We start from the raw sequence: 20,858 nt of genomic DNA, 5'->3' as shown, positions 1-20,858 counted from the left end.
TAAGGAAAATATTTAAATACTCTTCATGGAAACGCTTGTTTTTATTGTTGAATTAAGTGGAAGGATAATTCTTAAAACTATCTCCATTTCAAGAACTGGATATGTTATATCACACGTATTATCTTCCATAAATCATGTCGATATGGAAACGTGACTATAGACGACAACTTTTCCTATTTTACAGGAGAAGTTGTCGTGTATAGTCCATTAGGAATTAGTGCTGTAGAGAATGATTAGATAATCCAAAAATCCCCCTCTAGAAATCAAACAAGGAAATTTTTCAAAGAAATTCATTCCTTCTCGGAGAGACCACCTACTCACCAATAAACGGAAGGTGGTCTGATAGAGAATGGGTGCTCTATATTCCAGAACCTTTGTATCTATGCAGCTGGCGAAAGCCTACTTGTCTCCATAAGTCTGCATTATCAGTTTGGAATTGCATATTTCCAAAAGATATAGCGACTTCATTTTATATTAATATCCACATGAAGTAGCTTAGCTAGGATGTCGCGAAATTTGCTATTCGGTTGGAAAGACTTGAGTTTAATTCTTGAGTCAGAATTAAATCCAGAAAAATAAGGATTCGTGGGCGTTCGCGTATTAACTGCTAACAATGTATCATTGTATTAGAGCAAATGATGTTTTTGTTTTCATCCAAATATATATATAAGCGAATGTAAATGACATTTTGTACATGCAATTGCACTTCCTGATATTGGTGTTTGGTTTTTAGTGTTAATCTTTAATGGAAAAATTCCCGATGTTCAAATACTGAACAGGGAATACCTAACAGGTGTGCTTGGTGTCAAAAGAACCTCAGAAGGCGCTTAAAAAGTTTCAAAGTAATAATGCGAAGAATGATTATTAGAGAAGACACCGTGCACTCTTCATGGACATTATAGTTGTGAATATTTCTGTATGAGAGGCGTTTAATCATAAAAATAGATTTATGAAATCTCAGTGTATTCTCATTACACCCACTTCATCAGTAACAGCTTTTTTTGTTTAATTTTGCACGTGTGACAGTATTTCAACGAACCAGTGTTCAACTGTCAATACTGGTTTTCGATTGGTTGTTGTTCTTTTTTTACTTTGTTTTCTTTTTAAAAATACTACATTCGTAATCATCTTATCCACGATGAGTTGTATTTGTTTCGGGGGTGGGCAAGCACATTCAAATACTGTGATAATGTAGTCGATCAAACAAACCAAAGCAACTAACATCATTGACTTATAAATGACAAGTTCGATTATTTTTCAAATATTCCTCTTATTTGCTGTAAGACAAATGGATCTTTCCGGTGTCATCGATCAATACTTCGTCCTTCATTGGGTTGCAAGATTCCGTATATACGAGACAAGATTTTGTAATCCTCGTATACAGGATTGAAGGGATTTCGCTGTGTTCGTTAAGATCTGTTAAAACTCCCTCTGAGTGGGAGACTAAACCAAATAAAGCATAAATGACATGAACTTGAGAGGTTGAATTGCTAAGCTCAGAAAATCTGTTAAACTAACCGCGTACCAGTTTGACTATTGGATCATCATGCCAATGTTCTGGGTTCCCGATAGACAAATTCTGTACGGTTCACTGGTTTTCACAGTGTAGTTTCCTGCTGTTAACAGTGCTTTGTTTTTCTAATAAAAATGTTCAGTCCTTTCATGTGAATTCCTTATCTAATAAATAACACCTTGGATATTAAAAGCAATGTATTAACTAGTTTGGGAACTGATGAATCTGAGAGGCATTTAAATAAATCTTTTACTGCAGTGTATACTGACTACATCCTCCATAGCTCAGTCGGCGCTCACGAAGCTCTTTCGTTGGAAGTACGTGGGTTCAAACTGAAATTCAAGGATACTTGGAAGGTAGTGAGTGCATAAATGCCTGTTCAAACCACTGATGATGATGATGTATACTGAGTATGCAGTATACACAGTAAACAAGGCATTGTGGCACCACCTAATGTTCAAGAAAGGAGTGTTGTAAGTTCTTAGATACAGAGAGGCCTGAAGTGGCTTGAAAAAAATCCCATATTTGGTCTCTGGAGCAGAGCTCCAGATTACGGATTATATAAAAAATTTAAAAAAATCTTTCCATGCTTTTTATTCTCCAAAGGGAGTGGACGAACTCCTTTGGGTCTAACTATTTGAAGAGTAGTCAGCAGCCAGTTTCCATCCTTCATTTCCTGATAGAATCAACAGTTTACAGGAGAGAGAGAGAGAGAGAGAGAGAGAGAGAGAGAGAGAGAGAGAGAGAGAGAAAACAGCCTCTTTCTCCATCTTGTGGCCATAACTCTAAACGCTCGTATATTGTCTGTGGTATAAGTTCTACGGTTGTTTTTTCTTGGGATGAAGAGTTAAAACCGAGTTTTGAAGAGGATAAACAATAATACATGCCAGTGATCGACTAACTCGGTGCTTAGAATCAAACTTAGTCATTCTTCAGGTGGCCAACACATGAATATAAACGCCGTTTCACGGGGCTACATAAACACCTATCTAAAAATATGTAAAAATACAAAAAAAAAATAGGAATATAAAAATTCATTAGTCTGCCCATGGTACTAATGCTTAGGTTTCCAACTTTTTTGGGCAAGAGACACAAATTATATAAATAACACCTCGCCACGAGTTGCCTTATTATTACTCCTTTATATCATGTCATAATGTCTAGAAAGATTCAGCATTATTGCTGCTGTTTAAGAAATAACCATCGTGTTATAAAAATCAATTTTTTACTTGTATTTATGAGTTTATAACCATGAGAATAGAGTGAAAGTCTTAATGATGTTTTAAACTTTGGAGTGGGATAAAAATATCGCGTCTGATCAAGAAAATATCAAGACTGAAGACGTACTAATAAACGTACTTATTCCAGATTATTTTCCGAAGCTGAAAAACGTCTTGCAAACATAGTTTATCCCAAATATCTCCCTTGTCGACATATTAGATCTTTATATTTCAAGGTTCTTTTTCTAGGTGCAGTGGGGAAGTCACATAATGATGACTTGTCTCGTGAAGAGCATGGGATTAGTGAGATAATGAGTTTGTTCAAAAATTGCAACTTACTTCGAGCTGCTTGGAAAAGTGCTGTCATGATGGCGTTTCGATTTGCTGGTGTCGCTTTTCCTCTCTGGAGTATTGCACTGTAACGACACAACTTGCAAATACAATTGCTGGACAATGGTACCCAACTAATCAGAACAATCATTGAAGTCACTTTCGTTGCGTAGTGTAGTATCCTTGGCAGATCATTTAAATATCTGATGCTGTTAGTCAGTTTTGATACATTTCTGATCAGATTTTTCTCGTCTAGCAATTGTGTAATAAACAAACCTTGTAAGGAGGTGTCAAATAGTGAATTTGATTTAATTAAGTTTTCTGACTTCATAAAAAGCTACACATTTCACCAAAACAATAACAACATCGAATTGAAATTTCTATATAAAATGGATGCCTCACTTTGTGGCATATAATTGGATTAGGAGTATATTTACATACTAAATCATATTTAAGAATCTGTGTATGTGTCTAGGTGTGTAACTGCATAAATTCTTGTTTCATGAGAATATTCAAGTGTCTTTGAATCATAAGAATAGAAACATACGATTTTCGGCAGCCCATAACGTTTTATTATTATTATTATTATGGGATCCCAGCAACTTTGCAAAATACAAGGAATTATAGCACAGGATCTTTGACAGTAATGCAGCTTATCGGAACACACTTCCCTTGAAAGAGGTTCGTGACAAAAGAAGCATCCTGTCTCCAATATTCCCACGCCCGTTAGGAGATGATGAACATTGAAGAAACTCTCACTTCGCGTTGAAAGTCTGGAATGAGAAGCTAAGGCTACAAAGCATACCAAGCCCGCAAGAACCAAATTTTAAGCAAATTTCGCCACAACTTTAATCCCTCAGCCAATGTTTTAAAATATTCTGGTACAACACAAAGAGAAGAACTTTATACATTCTTTTACAATGAAATTTATTTATTTTTTCTTTGCGAAAATATCAATTGAGTTACACAGTCAGTGGTATCTCTGAAACATGGTGAAACCACGTCCACTGTGATGATGCTTCGAACTTTGCTTGGGCTGCTCCTTGACTCCTTGTGTGTGTGAATGTGTGAGTGTTTCTCTAGTCCGGCACATGAAAAATATCTTCTTAGGCGACAGTTACAACTTTACGCGTACAACAAACAAAACAGCATTTGATAGGAAAAATACACAAACACAGTCCACTCTTTTCACAATTTATCCATCTGTATGAAGTCCATATTTTTTTTTTATAAATTTTTTCTTCTAATCTATGAACTTGCATCGTACTATTGGGCTATTTGGGCTATTGAGGGATGTTGCGACTCGGTTCGCAGCAAAGCTTCATGGCTCACTGTCCAGTAGAATGTCGTAAGATCCTATGTTGCTGGGTGAGATGATGCTATGGACAGCCAGAGACATAGGGTCGGGGACAGACAACTTGGTGGGATGCAGGTGAGCAGATGTTGGCTGAAAAAGAAAGAAAAACGGTAAGGATCCAATAAAGTACACACCAACTTAATAACTAATCTCAAATTTTTGTTCTGTATATTTAATATATTGATAATTAAAACATACCATGGTTATTATTATTATTATTATTAAGTTGTTCGATAATTATATTTTTAAAAGTCTAATATTTATTGATGGTTAATATTATACAGCGTTTTAATTTTAATTTTATAGCGTTTAATATTTATTGTAGTAATAGACACGGTAAAATTTCGATTATATTCTGGCAGTTATTTTTGGAGATTCATTTAATTTCCCTGCTTACAGATGGGCATTGTTTGTTCGTAACATATTTTGACTGATCTCAGATCAGCAGTATCGATATTAGTTCTGGAAAATTCTAGTTGTATAATTACCAACAGAATCCTTGGCATCCAATCAATTTAGAAACAAAATAACAATTATAACTTAACTTGTTTTCGGGTGATCAGCTGAGCCTCAGGCATGAACTGTTTACTTTCACTCATGCATTTTGCATACAAATACAAATTAAACCAATACAACCTCTTTTATCAGTGGCTTCTGGAAAAGCAGCAACAATATTTCGTATAGTAATACTCAGAAGGAAATGACACACACACACACACACACACACACACACACACACACACACACACACACACACACACACACACACACACACATCTTTTTTTCGGTATTTGCATAAAGCTCTAAACAAAGGAAAGAGCAAACTACACTAGAGCGATCTGTTTATGGTTAACGATCTATTAACCAGGAAATGATCTATTATTCGAGACTTTCGATATGAACTAAAGAATCTAATTAAAATATATACAAAAAAAAACATGTCAGAATGCTCTGTAGCAGAATGATTGGCATTCCAATATGAAAATAAATCGACGTTTTACAAAACTATGATATAGAAATGATCAAGAATGACGAACTGTACATCTGCAACTAAGTAAATCTGAGAAGGTGGAAACGTCTCTGAATAAACCTTAAAGATGTGAGATTCTTATCTCATATCCATCCAGCCACAGAACTTTATAAAATTGTCGGAATAAGGGAAAAAAAGCACACCGGAAAGTTGCTGAAATGACCATAAAAATTGATGCGAATGTACGGATAGTAAAGACACCAGAAGTAATTTTTTGGTCATTGCTGCTTAGCAAATACCATACATAAGTCACATTACTAAGTAGAGTGCTCCAAAGAAACTTCTAAGATCTTATATTCACGATCTTATAATCATGTTCATAGAATTCTGAACTTTTTGTCTGAATTATTTTAGTTCACAAATTGTCAATCATTAGACATATCATTTCTCCTTCAAAATTGATTAACGTTTTCAGGAAAAAGAGAAAAAATTTCCGAATAAAGACAAAAAGTAACATATTACTGGATTAACTCAAGATCGTACCAACGGAATCCATCGTAATAATCATCAGGATGCCAACTGTATATTTTCGATTTGTTATTACAGATAAAGAAGAATATTTGGTCACTGATACGTTTGTCATTGTCCTAGTGAATGAACATAACTTTAAGATGACCCTAGTGCTACTTAAGCAAAAAAAAATAAGGAAGAAATTAAACATTCCTCACCTAATTATATTATAAATGGAGATGTTTATTCCTCTCCTTCTGCTGCTTTGGCTTTAGCGCGCATCATGGAAGGTTTGCCCATCGGCTAGAGAAGAAGAAAAAAAAAAAGAGCGATGCTCAGATTCGGAATGAAAACGACAAAGGTCAGGGAGGCAGGATTAGGTTTCGTTAGATACACAACTGGATAAGGAATGGCCTGATTATAAGGAAAGAATGGTGACTGACATCGTTGGTATCGGAGATGGTGCATTTTCTTGATGAGTGAGTTAAAGAGACGGGCGGTGTGATCAATTGGGGGATGAATGACAAGGAAGGAAGGTGGAGCTGAAAATGCAGGAATTATCGGAGGACCAGGAGAGAAAGGTTTCTTTGTTGTTCGGGAGACAAACATTGGGATGATTTAATTGGGAAACAATGGCAATAAAGTTTACTTGGTAATATATGTAAATATTATCTAAGATGAATAGTGCAGATCATTATTTGATATCTAACAGAGAACAACTTTCTTTGTTAGGAATCTCAACAGAGAAACAGCAAATGTTGTGCAAGTTGTTTTACTCTGTTTTCAAGTACGTTATGACTCCAAAAGTATTGGAACGATAAGAATTCCAAAGAAATAATTACATAGATGTTTTTAATAAAGTTTATCTCTGGCTAACAAAATACACTTCTCTTAACATCACTAATTTGTGATGCTAGCAACATTCTTCATTCATCACCACAAAAACCGTCAGTAAAGTCAATGAGGCCAGTGAAGATTCCGATGGCAATGTCATACACACTTCTTCAGCTCGTTCCGCATTCAAGGTAGTGCTTTAAGCCAGCTTTTCCATCGTTATTTTCTTCAAGGCATTCAATACATCCAGAGAATTATATCACTGCAAATCGTTCTGCGTTACTTGAATGCCATATTATGCTGCTTTATCACTGTCCCGCCGCCAAAGACCAGCAATACAATTCAATACCATAAAGTACTCTTCCACCGTGATGCTATACAGTTAAGACAATGTCTGATGTTGAAATTGTTTTATGGGACTGTCACTCACTAGATGGATTCTTTCTTGGCGTGACAACAGCAAGTAATAAGATTTATAGCTACGAAGAATGTCTCATTTAGAGTTCAGTTCAGCTAGCAGGGACCCGATATAATCTTCGTTAAGCATAACGTTTGAGATTATGGGTATGAGGTGTCGCTTCGTCTTTTGTAACAATCCTATTATATGAACATGCTTTGACCTTTGGTCCTACATTCGTGAGAAATTCTGTTGCAGTGGGTGAGATACGAACACATTTAGGATGGTTCTTCACTTCATTTTATGTTTTAAATTTCTATTTCTGTCCCATTCTTTTGGAAAGTTGAAATCCTTAAAACACAGAACTATGCAACATGGCAGACAATCTCCTGCGGATGCTCTAATTGGTTCCGTACTTGTGGAATGAAAAGAGATGAACTGTGCAGTTCCATTTATTCCCGCGTAACTTGCTTTTTTACACTTTTGGAAACACAACGTATGAGATAAATGATCGCACCGCGGATCTTGCTTTATTATTACTGCTGTAAAAGGATCTCACGAGGACCACCGTTGCAGTTTATTTACTTACCACGGGGCTCATTGCGCGGCTTGCTGAAGCGGAGCTACGATTCTTGGCTCTTAGTTTTGCAACAGCATTCTCGGCCATGTCGGCTCGCTCCTCGGCATCTTCTAGCTCCTGTTGGACCTTACGGAATTTGGCCAAGTTCAAGGCAGCAATTTCTTCCTGTAAAAACAAAGAAAAGTTGTAGAATTCAGAACAGTAAAAAAAAAACTTTAAATAATAAGAAAAGCACTCCACATCAGTTCAAATAAAAGCATGTTTTATTTCTTTATTATCCCACTTGAACCCAAAGCGCAATCGCAAGGTCATGAACAACCCACGAACGCGATTTAAATGCGGACGTACCCACTTGAAAAGCTTCCTAGCGCGACCTTCGCTGCAGCGTGTACTTTAGAACGCCGATCACCGCCACGGAGTCTGAGAAATGATGTACCGCTGACCATTTGAAAACACGAAGAGAAAGGTGGTATTATTATTCTGACTTAAAGTGGCGCACTGCGTGCTTCCGGTGCTTTAAAAACACCGGAAACAAGAAAGCAATGATAGGCAATACTAACTATTCTATTTCTGCTTCACGTAATTGTGCTAGACATGCTTACTATACGTAGACGCAAGTACAAGTTAGGAAATCACAGGCGAACCTTAAAAGGAAATGCTACTGTTGTAAGCCAAGGCGAACAAAGTGTTTCGAGTGTAGAAGAGACGTTTATTATTTTTTGAAATACTTCCTAGTTATTCGAGAAGTTCTATAAAGTTTTAGATTTTGATCTTTTCATGTTAAATTCGCTGACCTTCTTGAGTCTGATTCATTTCAAAGTTCTGGATGGTAGTGACGTGATTTAAAGCATGCTTTGATAGAACCGTAAGACAAATCTCTTGATAATGAGTATTAACTTACAGCCTCCTCGATCTGTCTCTTGTAGGTCTTGATCTTCTGCTGAAGTTTGTCAACCAGATCCTGCATGCGCTCGTGATTCTTGCGGTCTTCGTCAGCTTGGAACTGAAGTTCCTTAATACGGCGATCGGATTTTCGAGCGTTCTTGGCAGCATCTGCATGGCGGCGCTGTTCGTTCTCCAATTCGGTTTCCAGTTCGCGAACCTAGGCAAAAAAAAAAAAAAAAACAGTGAGAAAAAGATATCAGATCCACGTTTTTTTTTTAAAAAACTTTTATTTGCTCGAGATTACTGATTAGAGCAAACTGGTTTCACTAGAAAAGGAGGCCCTGTCCCCAAAACTGCTTAAAAAAGTTTCCGAAACCGGATCGAGTGTTTCCAGCAGAGAGGATTGTCTTATTGACAACGACAAAACCCTTCCAGTCTCCTTTACGTGTATTCTAGGTGAAACCATGCTGCACCTAATAGCAACTTATTGAGTTCAATTCGCCACTTGAAAAGCAATTCGACTGAAATGATTATATCCAAGATCGACAATACCTTCTGTTCGAGTTTCTGGATGATCTTCTTGCCACCCTTGAGTGCTGCGGCTTCGGCCTCGTCTAGTCGAACTTGGAGCTCCTTGATTTGTTGTTCCAGTGCTTTGCGCATCTTCTCCTGTTGTTGTGCGTGTTCTTGCTCGGCACGTAGTTCGTCAGCCAAACGAGCAGCATCCACCATGGCTTTCTTTGCTTTCTCTTCCGACTGCTTGGCCTCGTTGAGCATTTCATCTAGGTCAGCCTGGTAAAAGAGAAGGAGAAAGTCAAATGAGTCCGTTGTAAACAACCTCAATAAACTCACTGCAGAAAAAGAGAGCCAAAGCAGAACATTTTACTTACATGCAGAGCTTGCATTTCGCCTTCGAGCTTCCTCTTGGCCATGGAGAGTGAAGATGTCTGAGCGGACATCTCGTTCACCTGTTCGTGAAGGTCGGCTAATTCATTGTCTGCTGCACGTCGAGCCCGATCAGCCTAAAAGATAAAAGGAATACATCATTAATGTAGTTTTACAATACTAGATGGAACTTCTAATACTAGGATATTTGAAGATGATGCTGATTTGCATTGGGCGGTTACGGGTTGAGGATTTACCTGTTCCAAAAGTTGTCTGCTCTCCTCCAATTCGCCATGCAAAGCATTGGAACGACGTTCTGACATTGCGTACTGCTCGCGGAGTTCGTCCCGTGCTCTCTGTTCTTCTTCCAGGGATTGTTGTATTTCCTTGAGATTCTGTTGGTATTTCTTGAGGTTCTTTTGAGCTTCAGCGTTGGCCTTGTTGGCGTGGTCCAGGGCAATTTCCAGCTCGTTGATGTCGCTCTCCAACTTCTTCTTCATCCTAAGAGCTTCGGCCTTGCCCTTAGCCTCAGCTTCAAGACTAGCCTGCATGGAGTCGATGGCACGTTGGTGGTTTTTCCTGCAAGAGAGAGAGAGAGAGATTCCACTTTGTAATCTCTGTAGAAATATTTGCCAGGTCTGAATAGTAGCCATTACTTGTACAACTGATCAAAAAACAGCAAGATCTATGTTTCTGAGACAGTTTTTAAGTCTTTGTTTTGTTTTTAATTTTTAAATTAATTTTTAGCCTTCAAATAAAAAATATCGTTTTTTTTTGTAAATTAATAGCCAAAAATAAAGAATAAAATTACTTCGACACAACTAATAATTTTTATGATTAATTAAACGATTTTCAGGCCTTATTTTCTTAATCATTTTATTGATAATATTACAATTAGGATCCTTACCCCATCAGACGTTAGCCAAAACTGTAAAATTATTAAGTGACATATTTAACAAGTTTTAACAAACCAGCTTAATTTAAAATGTTGCATCTAGTTCTACTGGCAAGATTTTTAGTCAGAAAAACGCTTTGAGTAAGGAGTTGGTATTTTAAGGATAAGTTGCTATCTTCATACAAATGTTCTTATGATCATAAATCTGAAGAATACGAAATTATTTCGTCTATCTTTTTCTAAATTAGTCAACACGAAGCCCATTTTCTAGGAAGACAAATTCCTTACCTTGTATTTTCAAACTCCTCATCTTTCTCTTGTAGCCTCCTGTCGATCTCTTGACGAACCTGAGACAATTCTAGCTGAGCCCTGAGAACTTTGTTTTCTTCCTGTTCAAGAGCAGCCTCGGCTTCTTCGAGAGCAGCCTGCAATTCTTCCTTCTCCATCTCTAACCTCTTGCGAGATTTCTCCAATTCGTGGACGCTTCGGCCACCCTCTCCCAACTGGTCCATGAGATCCTTGATTTCATCTGAAGAGAAATAAGAGGAAAATATGAAATTTTTAATAAGAGAATGATACTTACTGATGCATTATTATTGCTCCGAATTACATGATTGGTACCATACTATGCCAATATTTCACGTGGTTGATTTCATTAATAAGTGGAAACTTATACCACTAGTTCAGTTAAATTCTCTGTGGGCTTTTTAAAGTCGAAGATTGTTTGTTAGACAACTTTGTACATTAAGGCTTTTCTAAAAATAGCATTTCATCAGTAAACTGCCATATAACATGAACAGTTTATCTGTCAAATCTCCCGGTCCACTGGGAGATTTGAGATTTGTTATCCTTAATTGCAATCCACCGAAATTTTAGAGAACTAAAATTTCCAAAAATTAAGATCTAAAATTGTTAATTTTAGAGAACTAAGTTCATATTTCCTTTAAAATGAATCCATTTTAATTATTCTATTTCTTAGTTTATTCATTTAATTTTAATCGATTAAGAACTTCAGATAAACTGAATGAATAATTTGATATAAATTACGTTGACCTATGAGAGGTCGCATTCTAAAATTACCTTGAAGGTTCTTGTTCTCTCGTTTCACAGACTCATAGTGTTCCTGGCTTTCTTCGTACTGAGAACGCAACTTAAAGATTTCAGTGGAATAGTTGCGGCATTCCCTCTGAGAAGCATCAAGTTCCGCGCCTAGATCGTCCACCTTCTGTTTCCAGTCGGCCACTATCTTGTCGAAGGACTTCTGCTTCTTTTCTAACGTTGCGGCTAAGGAATGGACCTACAAATAACAGAAGTAATGTACACTCCGAAAAATCCGATAGTATAACATAGGACGTCTAAAAACAGACACATGTAACGGAGCAATCAGCGATTCTTACCTTGTCTACTTCGATGGTCATGTCCTCCAATTCACCCTGAAGGCGGGTTTTGGTCTTTTCTAAACCGCTGCATTTAGCGTTGAGCTGTTCGATGGTTTCAACGGCTTCTTGCAGCTTACCGTCCAACTTCCTCCTAGCAGAGAAAGAAAAGAAGGCACTAAGAGTGAGCTTCTAGAGAAACTGTCGTAAAAATGCCCAAGTTTTCAATATTATGTTAAACAGTTACAAAAATAAGTCTCTGACTTAATTTAAATATTTTTTAATTTTTTTCTTCCCGTCGTTTAATAAAATTTGCAACAAGATTAACTTTTTCTTATTTAAATTAAAAATAAGATTAAATATTAAATAAAGTCATTTACGAGACGAGTTTTCAGTATTAAGAAATAGGAGAATTAACATGCATGTTTCTAGTAGAGCGGAACTTCCATAGCGTACCTATTCTATGCAAAACAAACAAGTCTGCAATATAATCTGTAACCCATTCTGTTTTAGTAGAAAAATATTTTCTATAAATTCTGCGATTTCTGTGCCCGAAGCACGGATATTACGATTATTCCATCCTGATCCGAGTCGCCTTGTGTTAATACTTCCAATATTGTATTGGTTTTATTTTTAAAATATTAGGATCGATAAGCAATTAAGAATGAAACTGAATCGTAAATTAATGCATAAAAATAAAGTAATCCATAAAATTAATTACTGAATTATTAACTAGACGATCTATACTAAAATGATCGCAGAGGTCTTTTATGCCATATAGTTAGGCTTTGCAGCCAAAGTAACCTGTTGAGATTGAATGATGGAGGGCTAAAGTTCGAGAACTGTTTTTTTTTTTACTAATGTGGAACTAGTGTTTTATTGCATTACTAATATTTAACGGTCCATTTCTTTTATGATAAACTGAATTCTTACTTGGTGTCTTCCAATTCCTCAAGCCGAGCCAGACCCTCGCTCTCGTACTTGGAACGCCACAATTGGACCTCTGCGTTTGCTTTGCTGAGCTGCCTCTGGATATCAGCCTTGCCCTCCTGTTCTTCATCAAGCTGTTCTCGCATGCCATCGAGATCGTGTTCAACGTTCCTGAACCTGCCCATGATGGCTGCCCGTTCCTATAAGACAGCAACGAAGACGTCAGATATCTCAAAGCATTTTAGTGAATTTCAATCATAGAGATTGAACAACAGAGTACCAAAGCCATTAAGATAATTGGCATCTTCTTTTCGAATCTTACCCTGCTTTCCTCATCGGCCATGCGTTTGGCATCGTCCAACTGCGTCTGTAGGGAGGTTTTGAGTTTGTTAAGCTGAGAGAGTTGGGATTCTGCGTCTTCTAGTTGCCTCTGGAGTTCGGAATTTTCTATAGAGAGCCTCTTCTTGGCGGAATCGAAGTCGCCCAAGTTGCGGTTAGCCTCGTCCATCTTTATTTGAATATCTCCGAGTTGCATTTCGAGTTGCTTGGCTGACTTCTCAGCGTTTGCCTTTGAAAAGAGAAAATATAATTAACTTAGAACTCTAATTGAGTAGTTCATTTTTATCTCGATTCATTATTAAATATTAATTTCAGAAAATTATCTGCGCAGTTTTTCTAGAAAGTGTGTTGGAAGAACGGAGTTTATTATCATTTTATACCAAACAATGATCTTAATTCGTTCTGTCTAATTCGCTTAGAATATTTTACAGTGATTTTCTTATCTAGGAGCTCCAATTATTGATGTTTGATGAGACGTAACATCTAAAAAGGGAGCGATAAATTCTTTATGACAATCTTCAAGCAACCTTTTCCCTTATATATACCCTGTTTTAAACCTTAAATTTGTTTACACATTTCTATGAACAAATCTGTGCTCATGAAAAGTGACATATAATGAAATGTTATATACATTACAATATCGTAGCATAACTGATAGTAAAATAATAGTCTTTATTAAAATGTTTTTGCATTTAATAAACATTTTGGTTAAATGCAGTTAATACTGTTTTCCATTAAGGTATTAAAATAGGAAAAATTGCCCTTTCTATTTCACAAAGAAGCAGTCTGTTTGCCAGATATCTCAATGGAGGATTTATCTTAGATAGGTTAGGTATGAAATCATTATTTATTATTTGTATTTTAATAATATTGGTATATGGCAATTCTCTTCAACATCATTTCTAATATGGATGAACTTCAAGGTTTTTTTAATGTCCATTAGTTACGTCTGTCAATTAGATGTTCTCAAAATCAGTTTGTCCGTTTCCAGGAGGAAAAAAAATTCAGCTATCTTCTCTTGTGAAAGTTATGCTGTTCTCCGTCTCCTTCTAAGAGCCGATAACTTAGCTTTCCCTGAAGGAAGCCTAAATTACTATCTTCCCAGATAGAACTGAATCCAACATTCTTTACCAGAAATGATTACAATGCTTGATGGTTAAGTGCTTTCGCAAGTTGGCTTCTGTTCCTTTGGAGATAAAAAAAAAAAACTTGACTGGAGAAACGATCTGCTATCTTGGGATAAAACCGATCGATAGAGTGAGCCTTAAAAGGCCTAAATAAACACTCTTCGTTCCTGGACCCCAGGAGGATTCAGAAACGCCTTAGACCTAACTACTTATGTAATGGAATACAGTTTTAACTTAGAAAAAAAAAACATTAATAAAAGAAGGCATATTTCTTTTTTTATTTTTATTTCGGCATGCTCTGTTAATAAAGTACAAACATAAAATACTTAAGATCAGTACCTTGCTTCTTAGGGAGCGATCCAAATCTACCTTCAGGTCATGCAGTTCTCTTGCCATGGAGGTGCGTTCCGATTCTGCACTAATTTTTACAAACGGGATCAGAGGTTAAACATCAAGGAAACACATGCTGCATTAAAATAAGCCTTTAGGCATTAACTATATTCTGTGTAGGAAATTAATAATCCAGGCTCAGAGATCGTATTATTTTTTGAAAACACACATATTAGAAAAAGCATACATGTTAATTTAGTTCGTGTAAAATTAAAGGAAAAAAATCCACTACCAATAAAACCAAACCAAACCCGGTTTATAATTTTTGTAAATAACGTTTTATGATATTATACATTAGTGGGAACTGGAAAGGAAAAACATGCTGCAAGGAAAGGGAATCTGCGCAAAGTATTTTGGACAGCATTAGTAAGGACTAAAAAAGCAAAAAATACATTTCCTACAAAAGGTTGATGAGAGGTTTTATTACCTTCTCCTTGTTTACGTGGTCCACACTAGATCGGACATCGTCCAGTTCACCTTTCAACTGTGCTTTCTCCTTATCGATCCTATTTCAATGGATAATTTTAGAACATGCGGACCATCAGCACAGAAAAACAAATATAAGCAACATACACCAGAAGATATGGGATAAGCAGGTAAGATATGCTTTCATTTGTAAATTTTATAGGACAGAAACATACCGGTCATAGATTTTAATTATGTATAGTTAAAATGATTAATAACTACATTTATTTCTTTTAAAAGAGTTCATTCACCTGTTGAAGAACAGAGCTAAATAATCTCATAATGAAATCTGAGATAAAAAGGAATTGAGCGTAAGTGGGATTAGTTTTATGCAGCAGTGTTTTGAGAAGAATATTTAAATAGCCGGAAACTATATTGGAATTAAATACCTGTTTATTTGCATAATTAAAAACATAAATGTAACTAAATACGTGCTCTCTCTATCACACACACTCTCTCTCTCTCATTCAAACAGAAGTTCATTCTTGAGCCAGTAGAGACTTAATCAGATATATTATACAATCAAGACAACGGTTATGACTAGGATATAGGACCATCTTTACCGTATATCCTCTCTGAAGATCCTTACTCTGTCACACCTCCTATCACGTAATATCCTCATCCGGTATATCCATAACACTACCGTGTTTGTATTTTTTGGTTGCATTTTGTGGCGGCGAACTATTTCAATCCTTTGCACACTCCTCTCGATATCTGGCCAAGGACGAAAAGTGTAACCCGTTCACCTTCACCCTTTCCACTAATATTTATGAGCATTTATTTTTAAGAAAGCACAGGAACAAAAGGTCTGTGGAGTAGCAAAGGTATTGAATTATTCACCATATGTCCTTCAAGTTTCTCCCCCCTTCTTCCCAGTACTTAAATCTCACGCAAATAATTACACTGGAAATAGCAGTGGCATCTCCGTATGACAACAATGAGCATTTAACCAGGGGACACAACATCCGTCCCTTCAAACAGTAATCAAATGTTCGGCGAAGCAGAAAAAAATCATATTATGGAAAAAATTCATTACGTACTCCGTCCCTTGTTTAATTTTAGTATATGTTCTGAACCATCACCATTTTTCCCGGTTGAAAAGCGAAAAATTTCTTTAAGGAAAGAAATTCATTTATACAGGAGTACAGAACACGCGTCCTATGCGATAGTGTACGACGACAGGAAGTAAAAATATTTGAACCGAATCTGATCCACTCCTGTTCACTTCTGAGCCACTGGGCTGTGAACTTCTGTGAATGAAGTTACTTTCACAGTAGATTTACACATGATTTGAAAAAAAAAGAAAATGTCAAAGTGGAGTGGAACACCCTTACAAGTTGACGCGACTCTAATCCCGCAAGATGACCTTAAGAGATGGCCCCAATTTGTTAAGTACTTGCAGACAACTTTGTGAACAACTCTTTCATAGTTGCAGTTCCAAACTCCTCAAGGCCTTATCAACGTGTACTGATATGAACAGTCGAACACTCAAAAGCTAGTCTTGCGCGATGTCTCCTATAGTGCATCATAAAACACCAGGATTCGATGTAATTGTTTACAAAGAATTAGGTCCATCAATACAAAACATTTTTATTAACTTCAACAACACAAAAGCTACCGATGACTAAGTTACTTAAGCAATACACAAATATTTAATTCTTAATTACCGATTTATCTGAAGTACTGATACTTCGTACTTCATGATCACTATTTTTCTATCGAATAATTCGCACGGGAAACAAATCAAGTCAGCTTTAAACAAACAGGTGGGAGTTTTTAATTTTTAGTGTTTAATTCTAAAGAATGTCGGCAATAATAAGTTTCCACAGAAGGCTGATATTAAATCTAACATTAATAGGGAATTAATTCAATTACCTGGCTTTGTGTTTATTTAGTTGGTCGATCTGCTCGCTGAGTTCAGCCACAACATCGTTATGCTTCTTTCTGAGGTTGGTGAGGACCTGTTCGTGTTGTAGGTTGGATTCCTCCAAGTCCCTCCTGAGTTTGGCCATCTCAGCTTCTCGCCTCTTGTTCAAGTCAATCTGTGAAATTTCAATTTAATTTTTATGGTCTGGATATCATCTGAATTTATTACTCATTTCATCTGAGTAATATTATTCTAATAAAACGCCTGTGTAAAAATACAAAATAAGCGAACGCAACGAAAAAAAAAAATCCACGGAGAAATTTGTATTGGTTTTGGAAATAGCTAAAAAAGAAGAATAGTAAAGATGTAAAGGAAGCAAAATAGGATCTATTAAAAGTGAAATTATTCCATTTTTTTATCTAGGAATAGGATATATGTTTTTGAATAATGTTCCACGCCTTCATTAATGATTTAGTACTTCGTTAAATTAATGCATATCTCAGTAATCATTTAGTTTTTAATCGATTAAAATCTTCAGAATAATTTGATATAAATTACGTTGACCTATAAGAGGTCAACTAATAATTATAATAAATTATTTTATTATAATAATAATAAAATGATTACTAACACGCAGTAATAATTTAACCTTTAATATTATACGAGAATAATTTTCAGGGCAATAGGGAAGATTGACATCATTTTAAAATGCTGACCTGTGCAGATGTTGCTCCACCAGCTTCCTCCAGACGCTCACTGAGTTCTTCAATCTCCCTGGCCAAGTCGGCTCGCTGCTTTTCGGCCTATAAAAACGAAAGTATAAAACATGTTCGATGTAGAAAATAATTTATTCCGATTAACCAGAGAAAATGAAAGAAAAATCGTAAACGAAAAGAATGAAAAGCCATTTTGAAAAGAAATCAATTACCTTTGCCCGAGCCTGCCTCTCAGCTTCCAATTCCTCTTCGAGTTCTTCGATTCTGGCCTGAAAGAAACAATTACAAGAATAAATGGTTGAAATTGATCATTTTAAGTTGCTTCAGTGAATGTTTTCTTTTTATTTACATCCATAATTTACTTTCTTAATACAGAGAAAGAAAATAAGGCCGATTTTTGTTATAAATTCACTGCCTATTTAGTACTATAAGCAATAATTGCATAATTGCATTGATCTGCTTTTCCATGTAAAGATCGACTGAGCCGACTTTTGTTAGAATAAGTAATGCATAAAGCCTTCGAAGCGATGCAAAATGATACGAAAATCCTGCATTTTAAACAGAGAAAATTAATGGAAATGCGAATACTTAAGTCGCGGATGAAGAGATAATCATATTCCCATGCAGTTATAGCTAGTTGAATCAGATTAAAAGAAAATAATTAGCAATGCTCATAGGCTTATCATTAGATCAACATCAAAGAATATTAACGAGAGTTAGAAGATAATTCGAATAAAAATAACCAAAGAGAAAGAGAATTCTATTATTCAATGAGCAGCTTGTTATCGTTTTAAAATCGCCTACCTTGGTCGTATCCATTTGAGAAAAGAAATCAAAAAACAGCGGAAGTTCTTGTTACTAGTTTTAAAGCAACACGCGGAAGCTGCCATGCTAGAAACAAAGCAAATATCCGTGCAATTTAGTGTACCATCTTCAGTCGAAGACGATTATTTGAAGAAGAGCAAGGAGAGTTTTCGTTATGTGCATATTAAGAGTCACCAATTGTAAAATTGATTATCCTACTTCATAAAGATAATGGATTGTGCTTGGGCAAGCAGCAAACACCGGTTCCTGAGCTTTACGCATGATACGTTTGCTCTCGAAGCTAAGTGCAAAACTGGGAGACACGTAGTTCGCTTTCTGAAGAGGATAGAAGGATTCCCGGTGAATGGCATCGGAGATCTTTGAACTCAACGACGTTTTCGTAGTAATGTCCTGTTTCTCGCTTTTAGTGGACAGAGAGGTATCTCCATTGAGTGTTCCGTTGGAGATAATCCGGGCTCTGGTCTCCTCGGTCTTCAAAGTTGTTTCCTCAACCGAATCCATTTGGCCAAACACTGCAGTAAAAAGTCCAAGAACTTCTTGCTTTAAAGTTTGCTTAGCAAACAAAACAAATTCTTGTCGTCCGAATTAAATTAAAGAAGTAAAAAAAAAACGAGTCCAATGTGAATGGCAGTCAGTTCGAGGTGTCTGCTTCGGAACGAACTCCACTGCCTTCCCTTCAGGAACCTCCAATTTCAGACCAAGTGCGGGGAAAAGCCTCCTGGCTGAGGTATATGGCCGCTCGTTGGTGTAACTTTATCCACATTCCTGGCAACCGCACGCCATAAATGAACACCCCCAACTCCTTGTTGCTCATCACCGTTCGCGGTGAGTCAGCCGCTCGCACGAAGTATACGGCTCGTGAGTTTGAAGCATGAGTCCCGTCTCCCTATTTGGGAACTGTCTTTCGGCAAATGTCGGCCAACTGTCTACCGTGTGACCAACGCTTTTACTTACGTAGGGAAGAAAGAATTCGGTCTAGTTTTCCTTAAAATGCGTCCAATATTCTTAGAGGGCGGTCTATTATTGGTTTAGGGTCGCTAAAACAAACAGAACGCGTCACTAAGCATGGGAATTAGACATCCCAGCTGACTAATCAGGGAAAAAAAGTGCAACTTTAATGCGCGTGGAACTTGGAACACATATGCTCTGCGAATGGTTCGCCTTTTTTAACGCTATACAATACTGTTGGATGGATGCAAATAGAATGTTTATGGTTTTATATGAAGGATGTCTAGAAAGCATTCTGAAAAGAATACTGTGTTATGTCGATTTGAAAAAAAGGTACGTGGCATCTTAGGTGAGAATAGATAAGATGATGGTGATGACGAAAACAAAAAAATGCTGAGGCGAGAAATGAGTTCTGGCAATTAGAACTATTTTTTTCTTCTTTGTTTTGTTCAGACAGAGAGAGAGATAGAGGAAAAGGCAAGACTGCAGTTATAACCGTTTCTATTTAATACGTATCAGAAGCAATGATTAGGAACAACCGAAAAGAAATTAAAAAGTTGAATTTGACAATAAAGCAGAAAAAAAGGTTGCTCGAAGAATGAAATGAGAATTAAGTTTGATAGCAGCCACATAATGTAATGAGGACTGTGAATGTGAAAGCAAATTTAAATATAATGTAATAAGGAAAAGTAAAAAGCAACTGGAGCAGACTAAAGTGGTGGATATTTAAATATCTAGGGAGCAATAAGATTAAAAGATGATTTTAGAGACGGAGAAAACCATTTATGAAGGAAAAGGCAGAGGAAGTTACGAGGATGAAGTAGGAAAAGAAATTTGATGAATATCCTGCGAGAAATACTAAAACGAAAAGTAAGTCCATAATGAAAACTTCATGACAGTTTTCGATATACAGTATGTTTTATTGGAAGGATATAATCCACTACTGGAGAAAGAACGAACCTGTCTTAGGAAAGATCACCAAAGAAGCATTCTGCATTGGAAGAGTCATAGCTTTCGAAGGCTAAGATTAATGATGACACGTAATGCCTGCAAATTAAATCAACAAGCAAATGCAATAGTTTTACATGATGAAAAATTTAGGCTCTTTTCTACAAAAGAAAACAATTTTACACGATAGAAAAACAGCAAATACTTCTACTGTATAAAACAATACTTTGCAGTGAACTATTACTGTTTGCAAAACAATAGGATTTAGTGACAAACGTTCCTGACAGATAAGGTACTTGTCAGGAACTAATCATTAATTTCGACCTAGTTCTCTTTCTAAAATAAAGACGATATTCTTAGAGGCTCATTGATTATATTGATATTTTAATGAAGGTTTCACCATTAGTTTCATATACCTGAAAAGTCAAAGTACATGTTTATTACTTAATATTTAAAAAAAATCTTATAATCTGAGAAAATACATTATTCGCAATTATTTGAAAATTGGTTATTGACTAACTTTGCATTATCGCCATGAGCTTGCAAAGGTG

General features: G+C 36.3%; 1 protein-coding gene across 12 annotated transcripts in view; it reads right to left on the bottom strand.

Annotated features, from left to right (window-relative positions):
- Nucleotides 1-3,612: 3,612 nt before the first annotated feature.
- Nucleotides 3,613-20,858, bottom strand: part of LOC150105175 (myosin heavy chain, muscle-like) — a 103,818-nt gene continuing 86,572 nt past the window's right edge. For 11 of the 12 annotated variants that reach the window (XM_090395519.1, XM_090395520.1, XM_090395515.1 and 8 more), the window contains exons 27-41: nt 17,799-17,855; nt 17,587-17,673; nt 16,879-17,045; nt 14,966-15,044; nt 13,005-13,250; nt 12,686-12,882; nt 11,774-11,906; nt 11,457-11,673; nt 10,665-10,905; nt 9,739-10,060; nt 9,487-9,618; nt 9,149-9,388; nt 8,613-8,813; nt 7,721-7,876; nt 3,613-4,510 (exon numbers count right to left, since the gene is read on the bottom strand). In XM_090395519.1, coding sequence (XP_090251645.1) covers nt 4,385-4,510; nt 7,721-7,876; nt 8,613-8,813; nt 9,149-9,388; nt 9,487-9,618; nt 9,739-10,060; nt 10,665-10,905; nt 11,457-11,673; nt 11,774-11,906; nt 12,686-12,882; nt 13,005-13,250; nt 14,966-15,044; nt 16,879-17,045; nt 17,587-17,673; nt 17,799-17,855 — 2,601 coding nt within the window. In that variant the 3' untranslated portion in view covers nt 3,613-4,384. Of the gene's footprint in view, nt 4,511-6,118; nt 6,204-7,720; nt 7,877-8,612; nt 8,814-9,148; nt 9,389-9,486; nt 9,619-9,738; nt 10,061-10,664; nt 10,906-11,456; nt 11,674-11,773; nt 11,907-12,685; nt 12,883-13,004; nt 13,251-14,965; nt 15,045-16,878; nt 17,046-17,586; nt 17,674-17,798; nt 17,856-20,858 lie in introns of all 12 variants that reach the window. The other variant, XM_090395522.1, reaches the window with a different exon arrangement.

This window comes from Typopeltis vanoorti, chromosome 7 (genome assembly GCF_054136105.1).
Source record: "Typopeltis vanoorti isolate ZY-2024b chromosome 7, IOZ_Tvanoo_1.0, whole genome shotgun sequence".
NCBI classification, from domain to species: Eukaryota; Metazoa; Arthropoda; class Arachnida; order Uropygi; family Thelyphonidae; genus Typopeltis; species Typopeltis vanoorti.
Note: the sequence above shows the minus strand (reverse complement) of the source record. Positions and strands in the feature narration are given on the sequence as shown.